The following is a 22,755-nucleotide window of genomic DNA, read 5'->3' on the forward strand; positions in this document are numbered from 1 at the left end:
ATGCTCATGTGTGGGCTCACGACAACCCACACGGTATGCGCCCCCATGCGGCACAACATCGCTTCGCAATAAATGTGTGGGCAGGTATGGTCAGTGACCGCTTAGTCGGCCCATACCTGTTACCATCCCGCATGAACTCCGCTAAATATCGGATCTTTCTTGAACAAGTTCTACCAGGGTTACTTTACGATGTTCCAGAAAATGTGAGACGCAACATTTGGTTTCAACATGACGGGTCGTCTGCCCATTATGGAAGGTGTGTTCGTGACCATTTGAACAGGCGTTTTGGGCGTCGATGGATTGGTCGTGGTGGATCCGTTGCCTGGCCCCCACGCTCACTTGATTTATCGAGCCTTGATTTCTTTCTGTGGGGGACCCTCAAATCTATCGTGTATGAATCGCCTGTGGAGACGGAAATGGATCTCGTGGCGAGACTCGTCTACGCTGCTGCTACTGTCAAAGAAACTCCAGGTGTATTCGACCGTGTCCGCCAATCCATGCTGCGTCGGTGTCACGCATGCATCGCGTCTCATGGTGGAACCTTCGAGCATCTGTTGTAACATCATGAAAGGCATCCATCTCGTACTCCATTGTTAATATTATGTCAAATAAATGTTTGCCACTAATTACTGTCTTGTGTCATTTCTGCTTCTTGTGCCTCTGCTACTACTTTCCCGTGACGTTTCCGGTAATGGGTTCCTATGCGATTAACATTCCTTTAGATGTTACCTACCTCCCCTAAACGTTTGTACCAATATTTTTGAGACACCCTATAGATATAGATATATATTTTTTTTTTTTTTTTTTTTTTGTATTGCGTGTGTAAGAAATGTTGATGCTTCCTAGGTAGCAATACACTGAGTGGACACAAATCATGGGATACCTACCTAGTAACGGGTAGGCCTACTTTTCGCCCGGATAATGGAAGTCACACTGGAGGCATTGAGTCCACTAGAAAGCGTTCCACATGTATTTACATCCATGCTTGCTGCACTGCTGTCCATAATTCCGTCGCGTTCCTGGGTGGCGGATCCAAAGCTCAAACGGACCTTTCCGCAGCATCCTAAAGATGCTCCACAGGGTTTATTTCCGGTGAACGGGGAGGCCATTCCATTGTGGTAAAATCTGCGGAATGCTCTTCCAACCGTGGTGACTAGAACATGGTTGGAATGCTCTTCCAACCATGTTCTAGTCACCACGGCTCTGTGGGGAGGCGCATTGTCCTGCTGGAAGAGTCTTTTGCTCTGTGGGTGCACGATGACCATGAAGGGAAGCAATGGGCTGCAAGGATGGACATGTAACCTGGACCGTTCAGAGATGCATCTAGACGTACCAGAGGTTCCAAGGCGTGCCAATTGAACACGCCCAAGACCAGTGGTGTGCAAACTGTGGACCGCGAAGCCCCACAGGGGTCGCGGCAATTTTTAAATAAAATTATTTTTGTGTACATCAACTGGTGTTCAAAAAAAGTGCATCACCTAGGAATTTCACATTTCTAACCCTTTTTCGAGTTAGCATATTACATTAATGACTAGCATCACAAATAGAAATATAAACAAACGATATTTATTAATAGTTAAGGCAATGCTAAGTAATATTTAACAAGTTCTCTCAAAATATTCAAAAATGAGCATTTGCAACCTTTGTACAACAGTTTTGGTAAACACGACAATTATGGCTGAAATATTTTCAATAAAAAAACTAATATTTAGTTGAACTGCCCTGGCCCTAATGACAGCAGCACACCGTCGAGGCATTAACAAGATCAATTTCTGAAGATAATCAACTGATAGTTCGAGGTTCCAAACATGAATTATGAAGTTCATGAAGGGTGTTAAGTTTCTTTCTGGCAACTGCAGATTCCACACGATGCCAACAGTTCTCTATAGGATTCAGGTCCGGTCTGTTTCCTGGACAGCTAAGAGGGCCGTTCTGCCAACCATTATTTCACCTGTAACAAATGTAAACACGTTACTGTCGAACCTCTAATGCAGAAATGAAGCTAAAGTAACTACAGAAGTGCCTACTTTTCACTCCCCTGATGACAAGGTGCAGAGTCGTCCTGAAAGATGCAGTTAATTTGGTGCAAGGAGCATGTCAGGTTGAAATGGTCTCTAATGGTTGGCAGCCATTTGCCTTAAAATATAGCCAGGTATCCATTGGCATTTACGGAACCTTTTATAAACTGCAGGTGACTTTCTAAACTACTCCGCAATACCAAATGCACCCCCATATCATTTGGCTGGTAGGGAATTTCACTGTAGACACCATACAGTCTGAATGGTATTCTTCACCACGTCAACGGCGAATCGTTTGTCTTCCCTCAGAGCCATGCAGGTTGAATTTCTTTTCATCCGAGAAAATAACTAACTTCCACTGCTCGGGGGTCCATTTGACATGCTCCTTGCACCAAATTAATCGGGCCTTTTTTCATTTTTTTGTGTGAGGAGGCGCTTGTTCTTAGGACGACGGGCTACAAGTCCATTTTTAAGAGGCGTCCTCTGACTGTTACTGTACTTGCTACCACTCCTGTATGTTCTTCCCATTCTCTTTGCAGCTAAGACGAAGGAGCTTTACGGTTTTTAAGGCATAAGCACTTCAAAACGCGGTCCTGTTTTGGCGTAGAGACGCGTTTGTGTCCGGTTCCTTTTTTCCTATCAGCAGAACCAGTATTCTTGAGTTTGGAAAGAAATCTACTCGCTGTCGACCGATTACAAGATACTATAAGTGTCTTGTAGAGTGTCTACAATGTGACGGGAGGAACATCCTTCCTCACGTAAAGCAACAATAGCACTCTTTCTTCGTGGCGTCAACTGCACGTAACTCGCCATCGTGACACAAGCAAGGAATGACTGCAACTCTTGCAGAGCGTGCTTATATAGCTGAAAGTAACAGCTGATGCAATATTATGTCATCACCTGCGCGTGCCAATCTTATTTGATGCAATCTGTAAGAAATATTGCCATATACTTACGTTATTCGGACGACAATTACAATTTTAAGGGGTGATGCACCATCTTTGAACACTAGCGTAAAAGCTGAAAAACCCGTTGTTAAAATTGCTTTTTACAATTCTGTAGATGTAGAGACCTTACTACTCGAAGTCTGAGATACGAATGAATTATACAACCACTTTATTTTGTGAGGGTGACGTTCTTTATTATTGTCCCCGTCGTAAATATGCCTTAATTTGTTCTCTGGCTATGGACACACACAGAAAGAAGCTGACTAGTGCGACTTCTCAGTATGTATTAATACTTCTCAGTACACTTGTTGAACGGTAATCCCTTTAGTTCTTAATTCACGATTCCTACAGCACAAATTCTCAAATTGCCTATATTGCCTGTAGGTTCGAATATGCGGCGGTATACTTTATAAAGCAAGTTTGTTGAACACACGCTTCATAATTCGGTGCTTTCAGGTCAAGTGTTTTTCATTCTTCTGCTGCTTTTCTATCTTTTATATTGCTCGTTTCATGTTATTATCGTTGTTTTTAAGAAGAAAAAAAAAATATTTTACCATGAAGAATTGGGTATCCAGGGATTGTCCAGTGGTAATGTGTTTCGATATCTTTTTGATTTCAAACATGAAGTTTTATCGTTTTTGTCGGATGACAATCAGAATCTTGCTCAATTGTTTATAAATCAAAAATGGCTTGGAAAACTTAGTGCCCTGTTGATATACTGTATTTGAAAAACTTGATGATTTAAATTTAAGTCTTCAAGGACAGGGAACAAATATATTAATACTCGATGATAAAATAGGAGCCTTCCAAAAGAAGCTTAATCTTTGGAAAACATTCATTGAGCGTAATAATACTGAAATGTTCCCATTTTTTTCTGATTTTGTTAATAATATTAACATTTTACAATTTAAGGATATCATTGCCACCTATCTAATAATGCTAATTAAGAATTTTTCCAAACGATTTATTGTATCTCCAGAAAAAAAAAAAGTTGTATTGGATTCGTGATCCCTTTGCTTTTGAAATTCTTCATGTCCTGAAATTACCATTCAGCACAAAAGGAAGATCTCGTCAGCGTCAGGTCGATGAGATCTTCCTTTTGTGCTGAATCAGTCGCTGATCAAGCATTAATCAAGCAAAAACTTTGGCTTTCTCTTCGAGACGAGTATTCACAATTATCGAAATTGGCGATACAAACATTGCTACCTTTCGGGTCTACATATTTATGTGAGGTTTGCTTCTCAGAATTAACAGCTATAAAAACAGAATAGCGTTTCAGACTTGACTAGAAGATTACATGAGATTAGCAATTTCAAATATGGATCAAATATTATCGGTAATCCAAGCTCATTCTTCTCATTAATTGTTTTGTTTTATAATCATTCATTTTTTTTTTTTTATTATTATTTTGTAATCTTAATTGAAGAATAAGAATTTGATTTGTTATTTTTACTGTATTCAATTAAAATATTAAACAATTATTTTGATGTGTAAATTAAAATGGAAACAATTTTTTTATTCCTTTCTCAGTAGTTGAATAAAATTTTCTACTAACATAATTTATAAAATGATATTTTTCCTCTCTAAAAATCTGGTCATCCTACTTCGGGTTTTACATTGAGGGGTCACATCAATTTTTTATTTGATGAAGGGGGTCGCGAGAGAAATAAGTTTTCGCGCCACTGCCCCAGCCCATTATCGACCGTACTAACCGCCTGAATAGTTCCTTGTTGACACGACGAGTGACAACTTCGTACGATTTCCACCAGATACGCACCCTCCCGTCCACTCGAAATAACTGGAAACGGGACTCATCGAACCAAGAGATCCGTCTCCAATCATCCAAGGTCCAGTGCAGATGTTCTTTCGCCTAGTTGAGGCATAGAGTCCTCCGTTGTGATGTTAACAATGGGACTCTGGTGGGTCGGTGGCTCCCATAACCTATTCGGCGGCGATTTGTGTCACTGTCTCTCTCCGGTTGGCTGAAACAATGCGAGACAGAAGTTGACGGCCACGTTCATCCATCACCTTTCTCCGCCGACAGCTCTGTCCACAATGAGATGTTATTCCGGTTATGGCGTATTCCCGATACACTCTTGATACTGTCGAACGGGGATAGTGCAATTTCTGTACCACCGCCGCGAGACAGTGACCCATGCGTCGGGCACCCACTATCATCCTTCTTTCAAAGTCGGTTAACTCACGGTTAACGTTTATCCATACTGACATCGAATTACCGTCTACGTGAATGCAGTGTACCTGTATACCTGCCAAGCGGTTGGTTCGCCCACTAGCGAGAGGGGTGACAGCGTCGCGTTGCCAGGAACCAGGTATCCCACGAATTCTGTCCTTTCAGTGTACCTTTTATTTCCAATAACCCTTTTTAAGTATCGCGATGCTCCATGGCATCTTTCGAGACTCCCCAGTTGAGAATATCAATTAATTTCAGTAATGGTTTTAAAATATTAGGTTTTTGAGAAATTTAAAGTTTTATATAGTTAAACGTAGGCGTGTTGAAAAAAATTCAGTAATCAAGATGTTTTCATTGTGTCAGAGTTGTTATGCATGCGTTTCAATTAATGCTGTGGGATTATTTGTTGAGAAAGTGTAATTCGATCCTGCTCCTACCATGTGTAAATATATCCTGCATTTCTGAAAATTCACTTCACCAAGTTTTATCTTGCAAATTTACTTTGGGTAAGGTTACCAGGGGGGCATCCAATCTTTTTTTGGCTCTGGGCCAAAATAGATGAAATGCTGAAAGTCACGACAAGCCGGTTGCGGGCTACAAGACCAGTTCCTTACCATTAATTATGAATTTTTCGAAATAAAATTTAATTATTGTTGTCTATTCTTATCTTTTTAAATGTAATTAAATATAATTTTTTTTTTACATTTAATAATTAAGTATGAAAACCCACTAATTATTATTATTATTATTATTATTATTATTATTATTAGCCATAAGGTGCAAGGAAGCCTTGCACCTTATGGCTAATAAAAAAATTAAAAAAAATTCTGAGGTACCCAGAGAAAGAGAGAGAGAGAAGTAGAAGGGAATCACCAAGAAAGAGTAGAATGATGATATCCAGCTCAGGACCCTGGGTGTGCCAAGCCCATACTCGCCAGATGTGAGCCCCTGTGGCTAATTATTACATAATACTAATAACATTCGTATTATATGATCATATTACTAAATTCTGTGCAAGTTACAAAAAACATGAGAAAGCAATATAGAAAAGTCGAATATTATTAAAAACGGACATTTTCAAAATTCGAACTGTATTTTGTGACACAACTGTTAAACTTCGGGGTCTCATAACACTTGAAGGCATACGTGGCCGCGGGCCACAATGTAAAGGAGTGGGCTGCACGCGGCCCGCGCGCCTACTAGGTGTAAGACTGATGACACGACAAAGCGTTGACTTCACTTTCCAAATTGCATTAATGAATCAACAGAGGTCTTAAAGGATTCACAGCAATCATTGCCCTTTTACTTTTCATATTATGCGAACTCAGTGATGAACACAGATGATTACTTTTATGAGATAGATATTTCTCAATTTTTGTTAAAAGTACATAAATATTCTCGAATCTTCTTTCTTCTCTAACGTACTTCATTTAGATGGCCTCATGGTCAGAGCTCATCTAATTGTCGACTTTCAGGAAGTCGACAATTAGATGACGATAATTGATCTCTATATGATGGGACATGCGACTGACAAATAGTTTTATTGACTTATATTTTCAGTTTCATATATAATCATATGGGCTGTTTTGAACGATCGTATGAAAGACTTCAACTTATCAAAGAATGAACGACTTCTAGACACAAGACTATAGGTGTGTAACTTGTTTGGCGAGAGCGCAAAATTAGCTTTTAAACTTGTCAGAAAAGTTTATTTCCCCTGCTATACATTAATATAAATTCATTTTCCGTACATTAATATAAATACGACTGCTTCCAAGTAAACTTGGAAGCAGTCGTATTTATATTAATGTATGGAAATGTCTGTCTCTCACTTCAGTGCTAATTGAGCGTGCTGTGCACATGAATGTTATAATGACACATATGTATGTACTATATTGCCAAAATTATTTGGTCACTCATGGGATTTGAGGAAAACGAACCGTGCCCACTATTCACGTGTCAGGTCGAAGCATTGAGCTCAGTGACTTTCAACGAGAAATCATTAAAGGATGCCGTAATAACAATCAATGTGTTCGTTCACTGCAGTAAAATTGACACACCATCTACGGTGGTTGACGTAAATTAAGTGGAATCCCGACTGCAGTGTCATAGTGACGCTGCAGACAGGAAACGTTCGGGTAGACCGCAAAAATTACCGAAAGAAGACCCCGGGGCCCTCGGGAGGGATAGTGGTACGCAGATCCCGTCAGTCCTCATCAAACAGTATCAACCAGAAGTTCGAGGCCACAGGAATTCATATTTCAAGAACGATAGGTAGAACTGTACAACGTCGGATTTCACGGAAGAGCTGCAGCACACAATGTACGTCGTCAATTTTCTCTGGTTCAAAACCCGCCATAATTGTTCCCCGGAGTATTGCAGAGCTGTGTTATGGAAGGATGAATCATGGTAAACAGTTTTCCGATTTGACGGCAGTGTTTAGGTTTGGTGGATTCTTGGAAAACATTATTTACAAAACTATCCTCCCGGCTGTGAAGTTTGGCAGCAATGCAGTTGCTGTCTGAGGTTGTTTCTTGTAGTTTGGACTCGGACCATTAGTCGTTGTTCCTGGAATAATGAATGTCATGTGCATGGACAGTTCAGACAATTTCACTCTTCGTACATTGTGGCAGAAGTACGGGGAGGTTCTTTTCTGTTCTAGCATTACAGTGCACAATGTCGTACTGTAGTAACTTGGTTTGAAAATATGGTCCTCATGGGTTGCACATGGAAAAGACCTATATTCGAATCTCGTCAAAGACGCAATAAATTTTTATCGGTCTTTTTTTACAACATAAGTCGGTCTCAAGCAAAGGTAGCATGGTTTTTGATCTCGGAAACTGGTTTATCGTTCAGCAAACAGAAAATTGACTACTGAGCACACACGATTTACAGACATAATATACACAGTGCTGCCACTTTATTAGGTACACCTACCTATTAGCGTGTTGAGCCTCCTTTAGGATTCAAAACAGCCTGAACTCGTCTAGGCATGGATTGAACAAGATGCTGAAAACGTTGTGCAGGTATGGAGTACAGTACCATGCAGACATGAGTGTGTCACGCAGTTCCTTGAGATTCGACGGAGGTGTAGCGAACAGCCTTTTCCAACTCATCCAAAGATGTTCAATAGGATTGAGATCCGCGGACTGAGTGGGCCACTGCAGCAAATAAAATAATTGTCATGTTCCTGGAATCATTCCATAGTGATTCAGGCTTTGTGCACCGGCGCATTATCCTTCTGGAAGTAACCATCTGGCTGAGAATAAACTGTCAACATGAACGGATGCACTTGGTTAGCAACGATGTTTAGGTACGATGTGGCATTCAGACGTGAATCTATGGGTATCAATGGACCCAACTTGTGTCAAGAAAACATTCCCCACACCATAACGCTGCCCCACCACCTTGCACAGTAGTCGTCAGACATGACGGGTCCATGGATTTGTGTTGTTTTCGCCAAATTCTGAGCCGTCCATCAACATGATGCACCAGGAATTTCGACTCGTCAGACCAAGCAACTGTTTTCCAATCCTTGATAGTCCAGTGCTGGTGTTGCTGTGCCCACAGGAGGCGTGCTCTCTTGTTCTTCATTGATAACAAAGGTACGCGATGTGGCCGTCGGTCGGCTGTTGTGGCCCATTCGCGACAAGGTGCGACTAATGGTCCGTTGCGATATTTTGTTCTGCGGATCAAGGTTGTATTCTGACGTGATTTGCGACATTGTGGCCCGTCAGTTTGCTTGCACAATTCTAGACATCGTCCTCTGACCTCTCTCATCAACAAGCGATTTTCTTCCAAAGGAGTGCCGTTGAGAGGATGTTTTCTCTCCGTTGCACCATACTCGATACACCCTTGAAACTGTGGTGCGTGAAAGGTTCAGGAGAACTGCCGTTTGTCCAGAGATGCTTTGTCCAGCACGTCTTGCACCTACTACCGTGCCACGTTCGAAGTCCGTTAGATCACTCCTTTTCCCTATTCTTGCTACGGTTTGTACGCTTAACTGATACTAGAAAGGTTGTCCTGCTGCATTTATATTCACAACTGTGGTCATGTGACTTGCAACGTTGTGGGACAAACCATTTGTGTGCACAGCAGGGGTGTACCTAATAAAGTGGCAGCACAGTGTATATGGCGCAATATTGTCTAAGTCACTGATTCATCTAAAGTTCTACAACAACGTATCAGCCTTGAAGGCGGGCCTACAAAAGCTCCATTCGCTTGCCTAGAGCCCCAACCTTAACTCCACTGCGTATCTTTGAATGAACTTCGTCTTCATGTCAGGCCAACACGTCTGCAATGTTAGTCGAACTGACCTCTGTGCTGAAAGAGGAATGGACTAAAATACTGCATTCCAATTATCAAAAATGGCTCAAGACAAAAGTAGTCTGAAAAGTTGTTAAATTGTTGGTGGTTCTTGTTGGGTTTTAGGAGCATGGTGACTAAGGCCATGTTTGCTAGACGAAAAACCCAAGTTTCCGGGAGAAAAAGCCATGCTACCTTCGCCCGAGACCAACTAACTCAGCCACGTTGTGAAAAAGACCCATAAAAATACCCATCATCGATGGGATTCGAACGCAGATCTTTTCCACTTGGTGTGGGGAGGACGGCGATCCTACCAACTGTGCTACCCACGAGGGCTAAGTTATTAAATGAAAGATTATTTGAAACATGTTATGCTTTTGGTAATATAGTGTATGTGCAATGCAGTTGACATATTTGTGTCGATCTGAAAGTCGCTGGAATACGGTTATCCCTGCAATTCGAATTCACAAAATACTACTGCTTCCCATGTTAGTGAGCCAGTTGAATCTAGTGAGCCATTGCTAGAAAGGGTATAGTCTTTCAGGCAAATAAAGTACCCATAATCAGCTTTCTTTAGATTCGTAGTAAACGTACCTATTACCAATTGATACATGGTGGGCTTGAATCAGTGCTTAACAAAGCACTTCAGGAAAGAATTAAAGGAACGATGAACTGCAGTCTTAGTGAACACAGAATAAACGAGGTTATCTGAAGGCTCACAGATCAAAAAACTCAAAAGAGTGACACTTGAAAGGTTCCTAAACGACAAAGAGTTCCCTCTGAAATGTTTGTCAAGGGCATGACAAAACACTTCCTAAATCATAAAAAGGACCAAAATACCTAAGTGCAGCTAGCTGTAACACTTTAAACTCAATGCACTTTAAATTTTTAGGAAAAATTTTAATTCATAGGTTAAAAAAAAATCCTAGTGCAGTCAATTTATAATGCTATAAATATTTTATAGCTTCTGATATGCCTTTCGTTTTTGTTCTCTGGAGCTGTAATATTGCTTGTAAGAAAAGAAAAAAAGTCATAAGTCATGGCTAAAAGTAAAATTTGTTTAACATTCTTCCTATCCCTTACGATTTGTAAGAAATGTCTGCATAATGACAATATTTTATTGATTATTGATAATTACAGGGCGAGTGTGACCACCTCCTGATACTTTATTTAGCCTAGCAGTTCATTCTTCAAAGCTAAGATTTAATTATTGCTATATATATTCAACCCATTAATAGGTAAGTATTATTTTATTTTATTTATATAGCTTCTCTTGTATATTAATACCACTGATAGCACAGTAATAATAAATCGTTTCGGACTTATTACCAGGACAGTATTGAAGACAAGCAGCGTAGGAATGTGCTCTTCATTGAAACTCGTATATTTCAGAAGTCTTTTGGTAAACAAATCTAGTCTCCACGAAAACTCTTTCTGCATGATTCTTTAGCCTATCACGTTTTCTATTTCTTCTGTCTCTTCTTCTTCAGCATACTCAATGCATAATACTGAAAGTCATATTTTCATGAAAGTAATATACTCCCTAAAAATCAAGGTACTCAACATACAGAATCATACGTAGATTCCGGTTCTTCTTCAAAGTCAGAGGTTACATAGCCATCGTCATCTAGTATTTCCGTACTTATTGAAGACCCCGCATACCTAGTCCACCGAGTACCATTCTTTACTGATTCATAGAGGTGAGTATCGGCAGCAGAAAAAGAATGCGTACTGATACTACGGTTTGTGGCTGATTTGTTGTACTTGGATTCGAACGGCTTGCTTCGATTAAGCTGCCAAAACCTGCGAAAGAAGTTGCTAGAAGTGGAAGAAGCTGACTTTTTGGAGTCGATGGAAGACATAGATTTCACTGTAGCCGAGCGAACAGCCGAATCCTCATCTTCGTAGGCTGGAGAAAGACGGGGCACCGTGTCAATCCTCCGGTGTCGACGAGAACTGGAAGAGATTAGTTTAGAGTCATTTGGAAGAATGTGGTGTGCTACCTTTATTTGCTGACGCCATCTGTCGCCTTCTTTGGTACAGAAGCGTAGCATACGAAGGTACTGCCTGGTCCCTCGAGCTTTCTGCTCGTCTTTCGCTCGGAGGAAAGAGAAAGCTGAGTCCATATCGACTTCTAGTAGTATAGGATCTTTGCCTTGGAGGGTGCAAGCCAGGATCACTTCCCTTTCTTCAACTCCGTCCAGTCTGAGCACTCCGGTGAAAGGACGATTCACTCGAGGAAGGTCGCCAGCGACCACCCGGATGGTCACTGGAAGCTGTCTAATTTCAAGTAAATTAGACAACATATAGATGTGATTGGCGGAATTAGATCTCCTCCTGGCCACTGAGAAAAACTTCCCGGTGCTGCTGTATGGTAAAAATAGTACCTCCCCTTGATGGCTGATGCATTTGGCATACCGAGGCTGACTGGGTATTGTGGTTGCACTGACATCTTCATAGGCACCGAGGAATCGAAGCACCTCACCTGGTTCTATCTGAAAAATACAAAGGAACAAAAATTATTTCTTCAAAATAGAATAACTTGCCTTAAAATTTCTTATAATATTATACATGACTCAATAAAGCATCTTCCCTAGATTTTAAATATCTGATAACAAAGGATTCCAGATGGTCCCGTAATAACTGGTCTTAACTTCCTTTTCAAATTTGCATGCGCGTGCGTGAGTTCAAAGAAGTCAACAAACGAACAAAGCTAATTATTCAAGGAAGCAAACACGGAAGACGCAACAGAAAAATAGAAGCTATCTGATAAGCGAAGAAAATTAACTTAAGGTAACATAACAGAGCGTTTAGTTCCCAATTAAAATTACCAATATAATGAATAGTAAAGTTTACAAATTGCGGCCTTCATTACTCCAGCACCTGCTAAGGAAACGATCGAGCAGGTAAGATTAAAAGTGTTAAAATGACCTTCAATCACGCTTCATCAAGACTCCTTCCGACAACTGAAAGGTTATTGAACTTGTATCAGCCTTCCTGATTTAAGGCTTCTGCGTGCTTAGCGAATCACGTAATTGCTTCCTTCGTAAGAAGTTTCCAGCAAGCAGTAAAAACTCCATTTGACGATGTTTCTTGAAATCGCCTCCCCTCCACTATTCACTAAAGTTCGTTATGTATTAAGTCGTTAGACTTTCATTGCATTTTAAGTCAATGACTTAAAATATAACGAAACTTGTGGAAGGGTTACGAATGTCCAGGCAACTGGATACGCGACATTTTATAATAAAAACAGAATTGAATACTGTAATCTCGACAACCTGTTGATTGAAAGCACTTTCTTAGGCGTATGGTTCGCATCCTTCTGCAATTTTCTGTTTTACGTTTAAGTGGTTAGTCCAGGCAATACGTGTTGCAGTGTTTAGTCGCAGTTCAGTGGTTCCATTCTGCAATTTTGCTTAGATCATAAAGAGCGAATAAAAGATAAGTTATTTCTGTTTCGGTGATTCTGGCTGTCGCGTGCTTTAAAAGTACAGCCTCAGGCTGTAATTCTTGGTTATTATATAATTGTTTACAGCCGCGCAGTCTTAAACTAAACTAATTGGACTAAGAAGGTTGTAATTTGCGTGGTCCGTCGATTAAGTGGGTCAGTGTTCTCATTGAACTAAGACGTGATTAGAGTTAAGCCTAGCACACTGCTGAAATGGCGGCCATTTAAGTAACAAATGAGTCACACTTTTACGAAATGTTAGAACTGTTCTCCTTTCGGTCGCAAACGGTTTTGATGGAAGATACAACAGAATTTATACCATTTGAGCAATCGGTTCAAACTTTGTTTGAAACAATCTATCACGAAATGCACGTTGGAGGAAAAGAAATGAAGATTCAGATCTTATTTTTATTTATATCTGTGCTATATTATTCCATTTTGATGGACCCAAACTAAAAATAAAAATAAACGTGCGAAACTCATAGCCCTGATATCATTTTGCGGATTGGTAGCAAGGTGATGTGGCATCCGAATTCAAAGACTTTTTGTTACTTTAATTTTCCATTCCATTTTATTCATTTGTACTGTTCATAATGGTCCGTTTGTTGTTTTTTAATACTTAATACGTATATATACTGAATATGTTGTATGTTGCAATTTTACATTTGGCTTCTGCAATTTTTTTCTTTCTTACTTTAATCATTTCATTTGCACAGTAGTCAGTCGTGAATGTGAATGGGATTCACACAACCAGAAAGGTGAAGAAATCAATTGCTTTTACAATATTCTTTGAATGGGGAAGAAACGTTTGCGAACTGTGCCTCCCTCAGTATTTAAATGTACATTCCTTACAGCCCCTTAAAGTAAGTTTTCAGCCTTGTTGTTGTTGTTGCAGTAGAGCTTTAGGAGCATCAGCGACTAAGGCAATATTGCGCCGTATATATTGTCTGTAAATTGCGTGTGTTCTGTGGTAGATTTTCTGTATGCTGGACGAAAAATCCAAATTTCTGGGAACAAAAAAGAGACCGTGTTGCGCGTTTGTGTTATTTCTGCAAACTACATGTGTTCTATGGCCATGCGTCCCTTTGTCTGAGACCAACTAACTCAGCTACGTTGTGAAAAAGCCCATAAAAATCCCTGGAATCATTCGCGGGATTCGAACCGAGGCCGTTTCTACCCGGCGTTGGGAGGATGGTCTTATATGCATTGTGCTACTCGCGAGGGACCTTGATGACATGCTTTCCGCTCATACTGTATAAACCGATTGCTTGGATAGTCTAGAGTATAGACCAATGTTCTTTTGAGTAATGCTTATCTGGTAATGTTCACCAATCAAGATAAGCGCAAGATAAACTAATGATCAGTGTGTGTGAACACACTGATCATTAGTTTAATACAAGGATGGAGGTCTTATCCTTGACATCGCCGCCAGACAAATGATTTACCAAGAAGAAGGTTCAGTTTAAAGTAACAATAATTTTAAAACTATCTTTGAAAGGCTTTTTTCAATCGGTTCATAAATAATTCATTAGAACGTTTAAATAAGAGGTGACTGCTTCGCACGCACGCAAAAATTTCATGATCAGCAGTGAATTATTAATTCTTGTAACTTTGAAATTTGTAATCTTTTTATTAGTCATGGTTAGTTTCAGTACATGAAAGCACAAATTTTTGTTTGTTTTTTTTTCTGTTTCGTGCTGTTTGTTCAGTGCTTTTGACCGGTATGTAAGATAAATTGAAAGATTTTATTATCACAAGGCGAAGGTCGTGCTAACTACAATTTATGTGAAGAGTAAGTATAAAGCAGGAATTAATGTAGTGGTTTTCAAACTTTTTTTAATAACGGCACCCCTAAGTAATTTATTTTATTTTGTGGCATCCCTACTCAATTTTCTGCCTGTTAGATCTGATTCTCTCTTTCTGTAGATTATTATTATTATTATTATTATTATTATTCATATGGTGCAAAGAAGCTTGAGGCTTATGCTGTACCAGCCAAAAAAAATTTCTCAGGACCCTGGGTGTGCCAAGCCCATACTCACCAGATGTGAGCCCCTGGGGTTAGATATATATGTTATTAAAAAAATATGTTAGATCACAACAAAATTAAAGATACCGTAGACCTTTTTATAATGAAATAAATATATAAATTAAAAAAATAATAATAAGTTTAAGTAACTTAACCCTAAATTACGTGGCACCCCTGTTGAAAACCACTGAGTTAATGAATGAACCGTATTCTTTGAACATAAATATAGCAAGAGCACGAATAGTTTTCGTTATTTTATTTTTATTAGCATTAGTCCTGTTAAAGAAACAGTTGTTCTTAATTTTTTATTACGATCATAAAGCATTTATTTATGATATTTGATATATTCTAAATACATGTATGTAGTATTTAAATAATACAATACTGTATATATTCCTATACTTATAGTCTAAAATTATACTTGTAGTCTAAAATTGATTATACACCACTCAAATCAACTTGGCTACAAAACAACTACAGGTGATAAATATCCTTGCCCTGCGCTTGACGGCAACCATCAAAATGGTGACTGGAACAACCACTACGCCCAACTTTTGGAAAGAATGCTAACGGGAGAATCCTGCCCAGGAACTTTCTTGAATCAGAAACCCGATGCTGAATGAAATCTTCAAGCAATTCGCATTATTTAATTCACAGAAATACAGCACCACCTTAAACCACTGAAGGTTTGGCAAACTGCCGATATGTAAGGAGAATGTATGTTTAAGAATACACTGACACAGTTGCAAGTTCTGAGATGTTGTCTGGTAGTTTTGGCCTTAAGTTATGTGCTGTAAGTGTGAACCGTTTTTGAACTGAATAAAAGATTTGAAGACTGAACAACGTTTTGTAACTTTTGTTATACGCTATGTTATTTAAAGTGCTATGAGTGCTACGGAGACTGTGAGAGAAATATCAGAGGTTTGGGGAGACAAGTGTTTGAATGAAACTGCAATTTTCAAGTGTCACATTTTCAAGAGGTTCAAGAATCAGCGGCTCTAACAACGACTCCCAAAGACTTATAGAGAAATTGCCTCCCTCCCGGAGTGTTTCTACTAGTGGGTTCATCAAGGGCTCACATCTGGTGAGTACGGGCTTGGCACACCCAGGTCCTGAGCTGAAGTGTACTACGTCGCCGAAGTACACTCAGATTTCGGGGACGTAGATTAAAATTAAGGTGGGCCCATTCCGCGAATTAAATGATCAACCTGTGTTGGTCACTGATAGTCTGAACTATCGGTATTTCAAAGCCAGAAATGCCGATGGAACAACCAAGCACAACAAGACAAACACAGTGCTTTACTGCTTTACTCATTTCTAACCAATATTACAGATTTACGCATCACCACAATATACCATAGCAGAGTTGAACTGACATTCAGGAGTTTCACTACAGTTCAAGAACACCATTACATTGATTGTTCTTCGCTATGAATGGTATCTTCACACTTAACGGAGGGGTTGGCTGATGAGCTGGAACCATCTACATTTTAGAAATAAATAAATGCCTCTATATATTTATTATCATTAATTTTTGTTATTACGTTTTTTATATTTTTAATTTAGTTTTTATTAACAAAATGAAGTAATAGTCTTCTTACTCCAAGGACTAGTTAATTAATATAAATTATTTAAATAGTATTAAATGGCTTGATCGAGTAGCTGGAAACCCTTTTATGGATGCTTTATTCTCACTGTTGGAAACATCCCCATGGAAGAAATTATTGCCTGGAACATAATCATCCCTTGCCTTATTTCTCACTTTATTGCTTTATTCATGCTTTATTCTCACTGTTGGAAACGTTCCCATGGAAGAAGTTATTGCCTGGAACACAGTCACCGCTTGCCAAATTTATAACCGGAAGACTAGATGTACTGGACAACCATAGACTCGTCACGTTTCCTCAAGGCCAACGGAACAATCAGCAAATGGCTGCCCATCGCTTGATCTGTTAGGCTGTCTGGGTAACATGTTCCCATCTAACACAAACAGAATTTTCAATGACGTCGACACTGATCTTCGGAGGATATGCAAAGATAAAGGTTATGATTTTCTATACTAAAATAGATTTTCTATAGGACTATGATTTTCAAAGAATCACTTCTGAAATAAAATTTGCCTTATGAACTATGAATCTACTGAATTTGTATCTTTTATACAGTTTAGAGAATATATTTATAAATGTGCGATTATTAAATTTACGTTAAAATTGTACTGTAAATTTTTGATAACATGCCACTGAAGTAAACAGTGTATGTTTACTTATTTGTGCAATATTATGTTATACAGTATATACTTTGTTATATCATCATCATCAGCCATTTTCAATCCACTGCAGGATGAAGGCCACTCCAGCAACTTTCCAGTTCCTTCTGTTTTGTGCAATGGCCATCCATTTACTACCCACAAACTCATGAATTTCATCTATCTATTGTTGTTGTTGTATACAGGTTTTCTCTTAGCTCCTCTTGGGTACCATCTTGTTATTTTCTTAGTCCATCTGTCATCATGTCTTCGAGTTATGTGTCCTGCCCAAGACCATTTTAGTTCTTTAGTTTTGATAAGAATGTCCTTTACTTGAGTTTGCTGCCTAATCCATGTGTTTCTCTTCTTATCTAACAGTCTGATTCCCAATATAATTCGTTCCATTCTTCGCTGTGTAGTTCTCAGCTTCTCTTCCATTCTTTTGGTGAGTGCCCAAGTTTCACTTCCATAAGTCATGGTGGGGAGTATACATTGGTTCATTATTTTACGTTTCAGACAAATTGGAATATTGCTCCTGAGTATGTGACTATATTTCCTGAATGCTATCCATCCAAAATTTATTCTTCTCTTGACTTCCATCCATTTATCATTATTACAGCTAATGACTTGTCCCAGATAAGTATATGACTCCACCTTTTCAATTACCGCTCCTTCAATCTTTATATCCCTTTCTGTGGCATACTTGTTCATCATTACTTTTGTTTTAGCCATATTCATCTTTAATCCAAAATCCTTATTAACTCTGCATAACTGATTAAGATTTTCCTCTAATTCTTTGGGATTGTGGCTTATGACCACAATGGCATCTGCAAATCGTAAATGGTTTAGGTACTCTCCATTCATATAATTCACATTGACTCCTTTCTGCGACCAGTCTAATCTGCTGAAAGCTTCCTCAAGGGCAGCAGTAAACAACTTCGGAGATATTGTGTCTCCTTGTTGAACTCCTTTCTCAATTTTAAATTTATTACTGCCGTTGTCTAGTCTAATAAAGAAGGTAGCATTCTCATATATTTTCTTCAAAATCATAATATATGGGGTATCTATGCCTTGTCTTTCCAGTGCCTAAAGGTGTCTAAATCTGGGACCTAAAGGTGGTTTCATTTTCCGACTATGAACTTTTTTTTAAATGGCTCTCATTACTATTCTTGGATATAGGAAAACATAGGAAATTTCAAGGTCATTAAATTTTTAAGGAACTATAATCAGTCACTGGAAATTATTAGTGGAATAGTTGTGCTACCTGATAGCTTTGAGGTAGAAGTTTTCAGGATACCAAATTGAATGTAAAAATACTCGTGTTGCTGAGTTATTTATTACTGTTATTTTCAAGGTCACAGTCATTCTACCGAGTCAGCCATTTTCATGAGATAAAAGAACTACAGCAGTGCCACCTGCTTGTTCAGTGGGATTAGAAATTTGGCATAAATTGCGTAAAATTATTAAATTGCGACATCACCATTGTATAAGAGCTACCATTTCTATATAGCTGCGTAAGACTTGGCAGATCGGCAGCTTAAATCCCTAGCCCGGATAAATGGTGAGGGTTGACGTCAGGAAGGGCATCCAGTCGAAAAAACTATGCCCAAAACAAAAGGTGATTAATGGAAAGTAGATGTGTCAGGGCTACCGAACAAAGGACGGGTACGGTTAAAGAAGTTAGTTCAGCTAGAAATGAAGAAGGAGTTGAAAAGCGTTAGAATAGGAACATTGAACATTGGGACGATGAATGGAAAGAGCAGAGAGATTGTGGATTTGATGCAAAGAAGAAGAGTGAAGATCCTATGCCTACAAGAGACTAGGTGGAGAGGAAATAAAGCAAAAGAATTTAATAATGCCGACCCCATATGAACGTGGGAAGAAGGCGAGGGCAAAGAAGAAGAAGAGTGAGTTTTCTGTTCATCTAGAAGACTCTCAATTTCGGTGTGCATTTCTTCAACCTCTTCGTCATCATGGCTCGATGTTGGTGCATAAATCATTATAACCTTTAGCTTATACCTCTTAGAAATCTTGAGTACTAGTCTTGATACCCTTGGTGATGTACTTTTGAATTCCAAAATGTTGTTTTTAAAATCTTTTTATGGACTAGAAACCCAACTCCACCTTCACTCCTTTCACTGTTTCCATTGGTGTACAGCAGATTTCCACTTGATAAACTTATAAGTGATTCATTTTTTCTTCTTGTTTCAGCCAAACCGATGATATTCCAATTTACATTGCCCAATCCTTTTTCCAGCTCTAGTATCCTGCCTTCATCGATGAGCGATCTTACGTTGTAACAGGCCAAGTTCAGTTTCCGTGCATGGCACTTTGTTATATAATTAGCTGTAATGCCCTCCTAGCATATGAATGCTCTGTCAGGGCTAATGAAATTTATTTATTTGCTGAACAAAAAATATTAATAATGATAATTAAATCTAAACAGACTTCTTTCTCTTTTTGTACAGATGGCAGGTATAGAGTGTAGAGGCTACTGCATGGGGCAATGGCTCGATCATCTGTGGGTTAATGGTTCTAGAAAAATGATGGTGAATTCACTCACCCTTTCTTCCGTGTTTACAGATTTCAGCCCCACCGAAAATCAGTGGGACTCACATCAGAACGTGATAGACTACACAGTCCACTACTGCCATCACCGAAGGAAGCAGAATTCCAGCTTAATATAATTCAAACTGCAATTCACATGAAGGTGCTACAAAATACTAACGTTCTGTTTCTAATATTTTGACTGCGCAATGTGTACACACATACACAGTACTTCTAAACTAATGTTACCAGACTATAGTTTAAGCTACGTTAAACATAAATTACCGTTTAAGCAAGGAAAAATCTGAAAAAAAAAATTTAACTCCTAATCCATCATTTATACTTCTCGACAACTAGTGAAGTCAATATTAACTATAGTAAGCAACTGATTTAAACAATTTGCAACTGTATCAATGTGCAGGGACGATCTATTTTCGAGATGAAGGGCAAGTCACGTGCAGTTTTAAAGAACTGAAATTGTATAATTACTGTAATTGCTAATTTTAATGACAGTCAATTAACATTGCCAGACTGACTGGTTAAATGTGAATTATAGAAATTATACTAGACTGTGTTACTTTTGCGTGTAGCATAGTGTTTATAATCACCCTCCTCCTATACCGCGTGAAAAAGACCTGGATTCGAATCCCTTTGGTGATACATTTTGGTGGGCTTTTTTCACAAGGTGACTGAATCAGTCGGTCTCAGGAGAAGGTTGTATGGTTTTTTTTTTTCTCTCGGAAACTCAAATTTTTTTTTGTCCAGCAAACTGACTTGAGAATACACACAGTATACCGAAGCTTCGTGTCCTTAGTTGCTCTGGCGCTTAACGCGCACATTGAACTTTAAACTGGATTTCGTTTCATGAGTTTTATCAGTGATAAAATCATTTACCAGTATTTCACGGTGAATTTCAACTCGTTTAGTAAATATAACTGAAGAGTGCCTTCACTCTTCGGTGATGTGCGACTAACATAAAATGACGTGACTTGGACACAGAGGCTACTGCAAGTGCGATCTGTATATTACTAGCATTACGTCATTACTCACGTAATTATATTTATTAATGTTCAAAATTGATTAAATACAATTATGTTTTGTTATTTTTACTGCTTAAATTTTCTACTTTTTAACAGTAAAAATATAAATATATATATATTTTTTTTTTATCAAAAGAGATTTTTTTTGTACAACCACTTAATAGCCTTTCTTCTATCACAGTAATACAAAGTTAAGTGAAATAATAAAGGCTAAAATTCGAAAAGCGAAAACAGGTATAAATAAATAATCATCATTGCATTCTAAAGTAATTAATGTAAAGCCATTTATGGCACGCTGAAGTCAGCACAGGTGACAATATTATTAGCTGCGTTTAATAAAAAAAAAACAAACTAGTTTTCTCAGTACACGCCCAGATTTAATTAAAAAAGGATGTACGGTTAGCTTTAGTTTGATATTTTTGCTGTTGTCTTCAATAAAGGAGGGGGAATCAAAATTTGCAGAAACTGCATCCTCTTCCTTCTATCAAGTATCCCTAAACTTTTTTGCGATCAAAGGATCCTTTTGTAAAATGAATTTTTAGAATGCACTGAACTTTTAAAATTGTGTCAACGAATAATTTTTCCCCTTTTATTTTATTTATTATTGTTATTTTGTGCTTTTCTCTTTAATAAAACTGTAATAACAACAGATAACAGCACTTAATCAATTTGAGTAATTTGATATTTCATAATATTACAACTGAAGCTTATAATTTAGAAAAAAAAACCAGAAAAACTTTAAATAGGCATTAGAATTCATCTACACGCCATCATTTTCATTTGCGAAAAGCAGTTGAACCTTCTTCGGCATAATTTCTTATGCACAGCAATTCGGCATCTGACCACTTATATCCAAGTCATGTGATTTTATGTTGATCCCATGATATCACGTTAGAATGCTCTCTAGTTTATCTAATTTATGGATGAAATTAATATTACAGTAGTCGTAACATCGACTATAATTTCCTTGGTTACTTAAAAAAAACAAAGAAAAAAAAAAAAGGTTAATTTCCCTTCACGGGTTAAAGGTGTATTTATTAACTCTCCAGTACTTTCAGCTTTAAGTTGGAATAACCTGTTTTGTTTGACACTATAACGCAGTGCCTTTACTGAATGCTTCGAATGACCGTCCACTCACTGAAGTCGCCGTGTTAACATGCGCACAGCTTCTTACCCATTCAAATTCAAACTTATCTGATAATTTTATTCACTTTGGATGAAAAACTTTTAATATTCTTTTCTTCGTGTAAATTACACTATCTCTAAAGGGTACAACCACAAAATCTTTACATAAGGTACTCTTTACTGACGAGAGCAGATTCAGCCTCAGCAGCGATTCTGGACGTCAGCTAATCTGGCGAGAGGTTGGTATACGGGATCACCCCGCAGACATCACTGAAAGGGATCGATATGCCGGTCGAGGTGTCCTCGTCTGGGGAGGCGTTATCTTGGATGGACGTTATCTTCCACGAAGCATATGCTTCGTGGAAGGGGAGAAAACGAAAGATTTGGGGAAAGATGGAGGCCCTTTCTTTCTCTATAGTGCAGTAAACAGTCGAAAATGCATCAGCCACGTGGCATGCGTCCGATGCAAAGGCCCTCCTTCAAAGATTTTAGCGAAAATGGATAGAGTACCCAGGAATATCAGACTAACCAAAATATTTCTCTCACACCCCTCAGAGATGGACTGAGTTTGCGAAACAATGGCAGCTCCCTTGAAAGGGCAACTTTTATTGCCTTCTTCCAGGCTCTACTCTGAAAGAGGTATCAGGGTAGAGCCTGGTTAATATATATCTTGAGAAAAACATATGTCCACCGTTCCATTTGAAACTCAACCTATTTGTAGCCACGAGGATTTTATTTTTCAAGTATTCTTACTGTGGACTAGAATTTATTGCTCCCATTTGGTCCCTTCCTGCATTTTCCTTTACATTTTTGCTGAAATAGCGATCACTTCGTCCCGTGCATTCGTTCAAGAAGCTTCT

General features: G+C 38.6%; 1 protein-coding gene across 1 annotated transcript in view; it reads right to left on the minus strand.

The window, feature by feature from the left end:
- Positions 1-10,793: 10,793 nt before the first annotated feature.
- The window catches only part of LOC150080998 (uncharacterized), a 189,096-nt gene continuing 177,134 nt past the window's right edge, over positions 10,794-22,755 (minus strand). Inside the window, exon 3 of the mRNA XM_090382162.1 lies at positions 10,794-11,956. Coding sequence (XP_090238288.1) covers positions 11,021-11,956 — 936 coding nt within the window. The 3' untranslated portion in view covers positions 10,794-11,020. The remainder of the gene's footprint in view (positions 11,957-22,755) is intronic.

Source organism: Mastigoproctus giganteus, chromosome 9 (assembly GCF_048544385.1).
Source record: "Mastigoproctus giganteus isolate SK-2022 chromosome 9, ASM4854438v1, whole genome shotgun sequence".
NCBI lineage: Eukaryota > Metazoa > Arthropoda > Arachnida > Uropygi > Thelyphonidae > Mastigoproctus > Mastigoproctus giganteus.